Source organism: Lolium perenne, chromosome 2, assembly GCF_019359855.2.
Source record: "Lolium perenne isolate Kyuss_39 chromosome 2, Kyuss_2.0, whole genome shotgun sequence".
NCBI lineage: Eukaryota > Viridiplantae > Streptophyta > Magnoliopsida > Poales > Poaceae > Lolium > Lolium perenne.
The window spans coordinates 200,918,528-200,928,787 of record NC_067245.2 but is presented as its reverse complement, the minus strand read 5'-3'; the positions used below and the strand labels follow the sequence as shown (position 1 = coordinate 200,928,787).

The following is a 10,260-nucleotide window of genomic DNA, read 5'->3' as shown; positions in this document are numbered from 1 at the left end:
GCGTAGAGGAAGCAACGGGCGGGCTCAGCCGCTTCCACTTCGCGCAACAGTTGTTGCCACATGGACGTCCACAAAGCCAGAGGCAACAAGGCCGAGGGGAACGAACGTCAACAACAATTGGGAGTGCGTGACACCTTTCGGGGGCAGTGGAGGGACGTCGGAGTCCATTGCGCGTGGTAGAGGGCGCATGGAGGAGCAATCGGGGTGGGGTGAGCAAATCGGCGGCGGCGCATGGGTGGCAAAGGCGGGGAGGTGAAATGTCCACGCCAACCCTATCGACGCGATGCAGCGAACTGAATGTCTCGACCTAAAATCTGTGTATATGCATCCTTTCGCGACGGGGTTTGCTGCCAAAGAAATCAGCTCGCGCATTATTATTTTTCATATTTGTTAGGGTCATTTTTTTCGATCCAGTACCACATGCTGGGGATTATTTTGCAGTTTTTAGCCGGATGAGGTACCTGAAAACATGCTGTAACATAGAGGTATCAGCTCAGCTGGATCGACATCATCCCAGGTCACAGATACAGGGGCGTTTCAGTCTTTAGGCGTGGGCTCGATCTCACAATGGGCAAATTATTGATTGACAAAGTAAAGTGTGTCAAAAAAGAGTGTAATGTAAACAAGGGCAAATCGTATAGTTCCCGTGTAAATAGGGGTAAATAATAAAATTCCCCTATTTAGGCAGTCAGCTTATGAGAAGACTTCCCTGCTTCACCTGACCGTTGGATATACAAAGAACGGAAAGGATCAGATCACGTCCACCCAACTCGTTCGTCCCGATCTCCAACACCAACAGGCCGAGACTTCAAAGCACCCAACACAGCCCAACCAAGCCCAAACCCAAACCCAACCCTCGCAGCCTCCCACCCACACGAACGCGAGAGATGAGCACCGGCGGCGCGGACAAGTCCGGCAGCGGCGGGGGAGCAGCGCCGGTGAAGACGCCCTCGGACTTCCTCAAGTCCATCAGGGGCCGCCCCGTCGTCGTCAAGCTCAACTCCGGCGTCGACTACAGAGGTCCGTCTCCCCCTCTCGTTCCTACAGCGCCAACCCTAGGAACCGCAGTCCACTCACTTTTTCTCAGCGCAGTTTGGAAGAGTCTCGCGGCATAAGGGGGATAGATTAGGTCTACTGTGAAGGCCTGCTTGTGGGATTTTTTTTATTACCTCAGAGGTTAGATCAATTAGGCTACGTAAGTAAGCACCGAGATTGCTTTCTCAGTTGGTATCATGTGATGCTTAGGGCTAGTTTCTCTGTGAAATTTGGTTTTCTGCAAAGGAGCGTAACTCCATTGTTACGTACGCTGCTCTATGCCTGAGGCTCATGTAGCAGGCCAGCAGCAGCAGCTTACCTTGTAGAGCTAGATAACACCTGAATGGGGCACTACTTAGGTTTCACCAATTAGTCTCGACATTGTAGACAAGTTGACGAGTAGCCAACTAGTTCAACAAATGTGTACATTTTGATATGTGCACTCGTATATTACGATATTGTTTTACAGTGCACAAACTTACTCTGCTACACATTCGAGTGAAGAAATCTAGAGAAGACTGACATTGTATTCAGAGTGTACATTGTAATAATCAAGAGATCCCTTCTATTTTTTGCGATTATGAACAGCTGATACCAAAATCGCCTAAACTGTGAGCGGTACAGTACTTTTGCCTTCGCGAGTCGCGGCACCAAGATTTTATGGGATAAAGCCCATAACGGAACTTTTAAGAGAAATATCATCGAAAAGCATCTTGAGCCTTTCCTAAAAAAAGATCTTGCTCTACTTGATGTGGGTGATTCAAGTCACATACATGGAATAGAGTATGTTCAACAGCGGGGAAGACCAAATTAAATAGACAAGCTCATAGAGTTTGGGTTCATCCTTTCCTTACGCATGTTGACACTCGTTTCTGCTGCTAGGATAGTTCCAACTGCTCCTTCCTTTGCCTAGAGCGTGCTACTGAGACAAGTATCCTACTTGCCTCAGAGCTCAATCCTCACCTTGATTTGTTGTAGGTAAGTGCGAGTAGTGTGTATTGTGCGCAAGTCATTTTTTATCGCTACCGCAGTGCCTCTTCAACGACCCTCGAGTGATCGGCCCAATTTACTAAGATAAGAATCTGTTAGATGTTCATTACTCCCTCCTTCCCAAATTAGGATGCATATTAGTTTCGGACTTTCGGTTAAAGACAAAATTTGTAAACTTTGACCAAATGTATAGAAAATAATATCAACATCTACAACATTAACTCAATGTTATTAGAACCATCATGAAATATATTTTCATATTATATGCAATTGGTACTCTAAAAATTAATATATTTTCATGTATAATTTGTCAAACTTATAAAGTTTGACTTTGACTAAATCTAATATGCATCCTAAATTGGGAGGAAGGGAGTGCATTTTATCCTGCATAAATCAATAACTCCTAGAATGCAGGTTATTTACACCACTTGAGGATCGATCTGAATTCCAAGCATCTGGTTATTAGGATATATCACCTGGAACAAATGGTTTTGGACTCGGTCCTCATGTGGGCACGGTTTCATCCTGCTCTCCTGCTAAGCACTTGGTTGCAAGAATTGTAGCCAGTTCTGTGTTAGTTTTCTTGACAGAACCATTGAGGAGCCTAAAAGTTTAGCTTACACTAATATTAGAAGATTTACTGATGGAAACTGAATGTACACTCATAAGTTCAGAGAGTCTTCACTTCTACCCCTAGTAATCCCAAGGGCTACTGAAGTTGTATACTCCCTCCTTGCCATGATGTAGTGCATATAAGTTTCTTTAAAGTCAAATGATGTAATGTTTGACCAAGTTTATTGAAAAAATTGTTTATATCTACAACACCAAATCTATTCCATATGAAAATGTACATCATGATGAATCTAATGGTATTACAGATGTTGAGATTTTTTCTACATACTTGGTCAAACTTCATATAGTTCGGTTTCTGAAAAAACTTGTATGCACTACATTTTGGCATGGTGGGAGTACCTCTGCCATGCCAAAATGTACTGACTATTTGCTGCACACTCTTTTTTTTGTACAACTGTAAATCTGTAATTGATAAAAAAAAGACTGTTTCTGCAAATTTATCTTGATAAAAAGACTGGACATGGCGGTATTAATTACACTCTACTCTCTCTAATGGATGTTGTGCATAGAACAAGTTGCATGCCAGACGAGCATGACTATTGCATTTACATGTTCTGTGCAATGCCCATGCTTGTATGTGCTAACTCACTTTACGAAGCGAACAAATTGTACACTGAATTTCTACTGTTAGCATATGCTGCTTCCATTTTTCTTAAATGATCCATTTGACTGGGCTAGCTGGCACCCAGACATGGTTATGTTCATTCCCATCAAAATTTAATGGTAGGACACATGATAGAGCATATTTACGTCAGTGTTTAACTTAGAAGGGAAATCAGTATTTCCTGACTAGGATGTGGCCCTGTTTCCTGTAGGAGCTGCTCTGATCTAGCTTGTATTTTTCTTGGATGCTGAAGAGTGACTTGCTCGTGATCAGGTATTCTGGCTTGTCTGGATGGTTATATGAACATTGCGATGGAGCAAACTGAAGAGTACGTCAACGGTCAGCTGAAGAACAAATACGGTGATGCCTTCATCAGAGGCAACAACGGTATGTCCTGGTCCTGGATTTCATACTACTTCCCGTGCTTTTTTCCCCATTTTGTATGGCAATTTTTGGTAGGGCATGTATCTATTCTGACGCCCCTCATATGAGTGCAGTTCTATACATCAGCACCTCGAAGCGACCCCCCACTGATGGAGCATAAACCAAGTGGAGCCTTCCCCTCATGTAATTCTCAAGATGGTTAGCCGATTGGTTGTGGTGATCGCTGACTCGTGCCACTTTTTCAATCTCGTACCTGATGTCTGTTGTGTTGTGTACTGACAGAGATTTATCTGGAACCATTCCGATGTAACTGGGAATTTTTAGCTTTAAAATGCTTTTGTGGCTGAGATTCGGCGTTCAGGATATAGATAAGATTTGTGTTTCAGTCGTTGTGTTTGCTGCTTGCTGATTATCCGGTGCACGTTCTCACACACACAAACTTTGCTCTATAAACTTATTGCCCCTTGCCATGCGCCAACTATAACGATATTCATGCATCTGTTTTCGCATCTTTTTCAAGTTCTTTCGTTCTTCAACAATCCATGCTTCCCACCTCCATCGATACAGAATGAACATTGTTGCAATATACACATTTACTGAAGCAGAAACCCCAACATACCTCGTTCTTGCTCTCTTCTTTTTGTGGAGAAAATGCACCAGGTGCCTCTGACCTTAACTTAATGAAGTCCCGAATGGCCAAGTTTAACAGAAACTGCTCAGTACATCAACTTGAGATTAAAGTTACGTACGACCCAGGACACACGCAACAGAAAACACAACAAAAGCTCGGCAGATTGAACGGTAGGCTGGTTCCTTGTTCTTGTTTCATGCAAATCTCAATATCTCTGTACAAAGCTAACAAATCAGAACAACTTTTCTAGTGAAGTAAAAGAAAACTCCTTAGCGAGTGAAAATCCTGAAAGATTGCAAGCATCAGATCGTCACCTCGGGCTGTTCAAAATTCACAAGCTTCACCTATTAGTTCAAGAATGGCTACGCTGCAACCATTTGTCCCGGAACTCCAGAAGTAGAATGAACATGAATAACACCAGCATATGTAATTTCAGCTGCATTATTTCAATCATCACAATCCAACTAAGAACCCAAGCAAAAAATACCACGGAAGCTGAAACTTCCACTAAATATAATATTAAAATGCCGAACTAGTTCACTGAGTTCAAATTAGGATCTCCAAATCATCAAGTTCAACATTATAAGGGCAAATTACTATAGATTAAAAGAAAATACAGTAACTTAGGTAAATTGGTACATCAATAATTTCCTGGTACATGGGGAAGCCCCAGTGGCTGCTCCCCCCTCAATTTTGGCTCCTATGCAGAACAGCATACCTAGACAGAGCAACATCAGCAAGTCATGAGGCTCCTCAGCTTCCTTTCACTAGTTTGCCTCATCAATCACCGAGAGTGGCCTCCAAATGGGTAATCTCTGAATGATATCGATGAACTCGGGGAATGTTAGAAGTGCCTACGAATCACCAGTCAGAAGTCTGCGACATAAGCTGCTTGTCCTGGCAGTGTTGTCCAAGTCAACAGCCGAAAATAAGATGGCATAATAGAGCTAAGAGACAAACAAATGTTGACTTGTTGTCATCTGTGTAGTACATTTCACACTTCAGACACCCAAGCTATTTTCAGTGTTCAGAGTTGCCCTCTTTAGCAGTTTGTGTCGTCGCATCTTCATTGACCTCTGTAATAACCTTTAGAAGGTCCACTGGAGTTGCAGCAGGATCAAGCTCATGACAACCTTCTGGGGCATTGTTGCCTTCCTCCCCAGTCAGCAGTCGAGAAGGAACCTGATGTGAGAACCGAAACAGCTCACACTTTGGTATCCTCCTGACCTCCTTGGGGTCCATGTGCCTATGGAAGACAGCTTTGAAACCAGCAACCTTCAACAATGGAATGACAGTCAGCCCTTCCTCTTCAGTGAACTCATCAATAACTTCTACAATCTCATACTTATATATCACATCATCAGGTGTAAGCTCATTCCAATCAGGAGACCAGTCTCGGTACAAAGCCCATGTATCACCTTTCTGAGGAATAATTCTGATAATCCCACGGGGGCCTTTTGTCCAGCTGACTTTATGCGAAAATATGTTGACTGTTTCGGTAATCTGGTACCTTCCAACCCTGAAATCTCCGCATGTTTTCTGGAAGCCAGAGGCAACCCAGTTTATTGGTGCCAGTTCAATATTGGATTTGGAGTTGAGAAAACTCATGCGGATTCTGAAAGGTCTCATTGAAAGAACTTTCTGCACCATTGCATATAGACGAGGCATACCATCCTCACTATCATATGTAGCCCATACTTGGTCACTATAAAAAGCTCTCTCTGTGCGATCCTTATCAAAATCATGGAAATCAGGGTCTGGGACATCGATAGAAACAGGCACACGCTTCTGTTCTGCATTCTTTTCATCAACTGCAGTTGCAGGTACTTGGGTGTCAACACTTATTGAATTGCATAGCTTCAGTCCTTTGCCAGGTTTGCCAGAGAGGACCCCATTTGCCTTTATGTTGTTGTCACTAGGATATACCTTCCCTTCCGACTTCCTTTTCTCTGCATGCCGTGAACATGATGCCACGCTCAGCTCATGCAATTTTCCCCTGACAGCTTCTTTGGCTTTCTCAATAAGTAGGCTTCGTGTATCAATCTGGGAGATCTCTCTCAAAACATTAGCCCTCTTTACACTCACTGCAGATCTCAACTTTTCCACTGTAGTGCCATTAACCCGTCCTACATCTGCGAAAGCAATTGTTTCTGTGTTCGCAACCACTGTGTCTTTGTTATCTCCACCATAATCCACAGCACTATAATCATTACTATGCCTTCTCCGCTTTGCAAACCGGCCACGCCTTGAAGTAGTTATCTCAGGATCACATATGTTTCCACTTGTAGGGTAGTTGTATGTGTAGCTCTCTTCATTCGTTCTCCTCGGTTTCTCAGAAGGTTGGGCACTGTAAGCATTTGTACCAGCTGCAGGTGTCGTCTTGGCGTACTGATTCCACTGAAAGCTCTGAGTGTTGTAGGCATCATAAGTACTATCTTGCTGGTACCCCCCATGCCCTGTCCCCGGAATGCTCGAAGTCCTGCTTGTTGAGCCATATGAATTTTTGGTGGAATTGTTATTGTGATTCTGCGGCTGCTGCTTGGTTGACCAGGAGAACGATGAACTGCTCCCGTTGCAAGGAAATCCAGTCTCTACCGCCATGAATGCATGATGGCAGTTTGGGCACAGAAGATTATGATTAAGATACATTCTTAAGTATTCATACTGCATACGACAGCGATTGCAAGATGTCCAGAAAGTTTCAACTCCAGCAGGACGAGTAGTAGCCTCTGCAGCTGCCGCTGCAGCAGCAGCAGCGGCGGCGGCAGCGGCCGCAGCATTCTTCCGAGCTCTCTTGGTCGCTTTCTTGTCATATGTATACATGCCATTGGTTACGTTGACAACAGAATGATCTGACCTCTTCTGATCATAAATTGCCTTCCTACTAGTATCAGACAGCACACTCCATGCCTCGGAAATCAGTTTAAAGGCCTCCTCAGCACCAACTGTCTTGTTCTTGTCAGGGTGCAGCTGGAGAGCTAGCTTCCTGTACTGCTTCTTGACATCCTCTTCATCTGCAAATGCGCCTAGGGACAAGATCCGATACCAGTCACACTCTCCATCAATCTTGGAGTCTGCTGCAAGATGAACTTCAAGAGTGGACACCATCTGGGATATGCCCTCAAGTGAGGGGCAGAGATTCTGGGCCTTGATCGCGTACTTGCGTGCGCCCCTGAGGTCACGCACATGAAACTTGCTCTCCGCGATAGTTCGCGCTTTCACAGCTTCATCCATATTGTACTCCACAGTTGCACTCATCTCAACTTTTGAATTCGATCGACAAGACAGTTGGACTTGAGCAAGGATGAACAAGAGTTCAGTGCACAACACTGTTCATCTAACCTCGACAGTCATGAAATCTCCATTGATCTGCAGCAGAGTAGGGCGGCAAAGGTTATGAATATTGAGGAACAAAATATAGAGCGTACTGAGTGGAATTGCAAACAAACATAGCACGACATCACCAGTGAAGTGAAACCTGAGACAACATGTAAAACAATACTACGAATTTTGGTCCCATGAACTTGAAATAATCATTTAATTTCTCACGTGTTAGGTCTGGGAAACAATCTGGAAGTGAAGTCTATCACATCATTAATTAATTTCAGCGCCGACAAATTTACTTGGCTGTCCACCCAATCTACTTCACTGGAATGACTACGCGCCAGCGCCGACAAATTTACTTGGCTGTCCACCCAATCTACTTCACTGAATGACTACGCGCCAGCTCCGACAAATTTACTTGGCTGTCCACCCAATCTACTTCACTAGATTGACTACGCGCCAGCTCCGAAAAATTTACTTGGCTGTCCACCCAATCTACTTCACTAGATTGACTACGCGCCAGCTCCGACAAATTTACTTGGTTGTACACCCAATCTACTTCACTAGAATGACTCCCTGCCAGCTCTGACAAATTTACTTGGCCATACACCTCCAATCTACTTCACTAGAACGACTACGCGCCAGCTCCGACAAATTTACTTGGTTGTACACCCAATCTACTTCACTAGAATGACTACGAGCCACTAAGATTTGCTTCACACCAAATCGGAACCTTGAGGCTTCTCTTAATGGAAGCTGGAGCTATGCCCTTAATTCGAAAGAAGAAGAAAAAAAACAAATCGGAACCTGTGAGCTTAGCAGATCAGCAACCGGAGCTAAACTAACTCGCCAAAAAAGGTGATCTTTGGTAGTAGCAACGCAAGACACAGAGCGGGAAAGATCCAACCCAGCTTTCTTCCACAGAAGCGCAGAATCTAGAACCGCAGCTCCCCCAGAGCAGCACGAAAACCCAAACGAAATGAACAAATCTAAGCACCGGGAAAGAAAGCTGGAATCCAGCCAAGAGAAGCACCGATCCGCGTGATCTGCACCTCCCGTGCGCCGACCCAGCAGCGGCGCTGACCACAGGGGCACAAAACCTGGAGCTCCCCATGAACAGGCCCCAAACCCTAGGCCGCCAGATCTGCCCCGCCAGGCCACGGCCGGCGGCGAAAAGCACCTCAATCGAAAGCTAAGGAGGAGGGGAGCAGGGTGAGGACGTACCCATGCGGATCAGGTCGAGGAGGCGCGCGAATTCGGAGAGATTGGAGGCCACGGGCTCCCCCAAATTGCAAAAATTGTTTTATTTCTGGAGGAGGAAGGAGCTCTAAAAAAAATGAAGCTTTTTTAGCTCAAGACTTTTAGTCAAAGCCCCAAAAATCGTAATACCAAATGCGAGAGAGGGGTAGCACAGACAGCAGTAGTAGTAGAAAAAGAGTGTAGGTCAGGTCGTGTGTGTGTGTGTGTGTGTGCGTGCGTGGGGTGTGTGTGTGTCCTGTAAAAATAAACACTAGATTATTCCACCTTGTTTTTGTTTGCCTTAAAAAGTTTCAAACTTTGCCCTCATTTGGTGCCCTGAATTAAATTCCCCTACAGTCCAGCCCCAAACCCCTCCAGGGGCTTTCTTGCCATTTCCATTCTGCATCGTACAAAAAGCTTTTTCTACTCCTATATGTTTATGGTCTAATTTAATTCAGGATTCAATATGTAGTATTAATTGCTATTTTAACCTGTAGATTTGACGTTAACACAGGGGCATATCACATGGGAAAGTGTCCTAAATATCGTCCAGGTGGGCCCTACTACCCAATAGTGTATATGTATGCAGGTACGTATAGACATACGCAAAACTTTATTAGGGGGGCTATTTCTGTAAAACCACAGTAGTATGGCGTGGGTACATCACGGGGTAACCTAGTGCTGTGGTGTTAGATCAATCAGATGTGACCAGGGTTGTTTCAGGTATTTCTCAGCATCATTATGCTTAGGTTAAATAAAATCACAAAACTAACATCCACAAAAGGGAACCCTAATCTCCTCTCTAGTGAAACCCTAATCATTTTTCTAAGAAGATACCTTCCCTTGTGTGTGTGCGAGAGAACTTTTTCTCCACCCCATGTGGGACCCACTCAGTCTCCCTGTTACTCTTTAAGCACACACCCCTCTCTACATCATCACTGTCAGGCACTTTGTACTGGTATCCCAGACGAAAATAATAAATAGATACTATATGACAGTAGCAGCAACAACACCAGAACAAAATATCTAGCGGTGTTACCAGCACTGACACAGCCGGTACTTACTTATTCTGCTACTGCAAAAAAAATCCAGAGATGTTTATACCGATTATAAATGGCAGTGCTACTGCTAGGTAAACAAAAAGTAGGCAGGCAACATATACACAAGAGTCTTGGCACTGTGCATTTACACATGAACTGCATCCAGCTTTGAGTTGTATCCAGCTTCAGGATGCCTCTTGGTCTTTATCAGCTGATGAATCTTGCCACTCCACTCTCTTGATGGAGCCTGGAGATCACAACTATTCATATTTAACTGAACACCTCTGTTCTTAGAGTTGTGTGAGAACTGAGGAGATTATGTTCATCTCACTTGGTTCATCAAGAACTGAGTTGTTTGACAATAGCAGCTAGAAACTTAA

At 44.2% G+C, this 10,260-nt stretch overlaps 2 protein-coding genes across 2 annotated transcripts; one reads left to right on the top strand and one right to left on the bottom strand.

The window, feature by feature from the left end:
• The first annotated feature begins 821 nt into the window (after nucleotides 1-821).
• LOC127323634 (uncharacterized) lies at nucleotides 822-4,031 on the top strand. The gene is made up of 3 exons (XM_051351747.2): nucleotides 822-1,020; nucleotides 3,536-3,649; nucleotides 3,760-4,031. The coding sequence occupies exons 1-3, from the start codon at nucleotides 888-890 to the stop codon at nucleotides 3,804-3,806; spliced, it is 294 nt and encodes a 97-aa protein (XP_051207707.1). The 5' UTR covers nucleotides 822-887; the 3' UTR covers nucleotides 3,807-4,031.
• A 730-nt stretch (nucleotides 4,032-4,761) lies between these two features.
• LOC127323633 (uncharacterized) lies at nucleotides 4,762-9,065 on the bottom strand. The gene is made up of 2 exons (XM_051351746.2): nucleotides 8,826-9,065; nucleotides 4,762-7,646 (listed from the first exon to the last, which is right to left on the bottom strand). Exon 2 carries the CDS (start codon nucleotides 7,533-7,535, stop codon nucleotides 5,298-5,300), a length of 2,238 nt encoding a protein of 745 aa, XP_051207706.1. The 5' UTR covers nucleotides 7,536-7,646; nucleotides 8,826-9,065; the 3' UTR covers nucleotides 4,762-5,297.
• Between the last annotated feature and the right edge of the window lie 1,195 nt (nucleotides 9,066-10,260).

Excerpts from the sequence above, each read along its gene's own strand:
- LOC127323634 (XM_051351747.2), top strand. The coding sequence starts at position 888 with ATGAGCACCGGCGGCGCGGACAAGTCCGGCAGCGGCGGGGGAGCAGCG. Across the intron at positions 1,021-3,535 it reads CTCCGGCGTCGACTACAGAG|GTATTCTGGCTTGTCTGGAT; the intron begins GTCCGTCTCCCC and ends GCTCGTGATCAG. Across the intron at positions 3,650-3,759 it reads CTTCATCAGAGGCAACAACG|TTCTATACATCAGCACCTCG; the intron begins GTATGTCCTGGT and ends ATATGAGTGCAG.
- LOC127323633 (XM_051351746.2), bottom strand. The coding sequence starts at position 7,535 with ATGAGTGCAACTGTGGAGTACAATATGGATGAAGCTGTGAAAGCGCGA.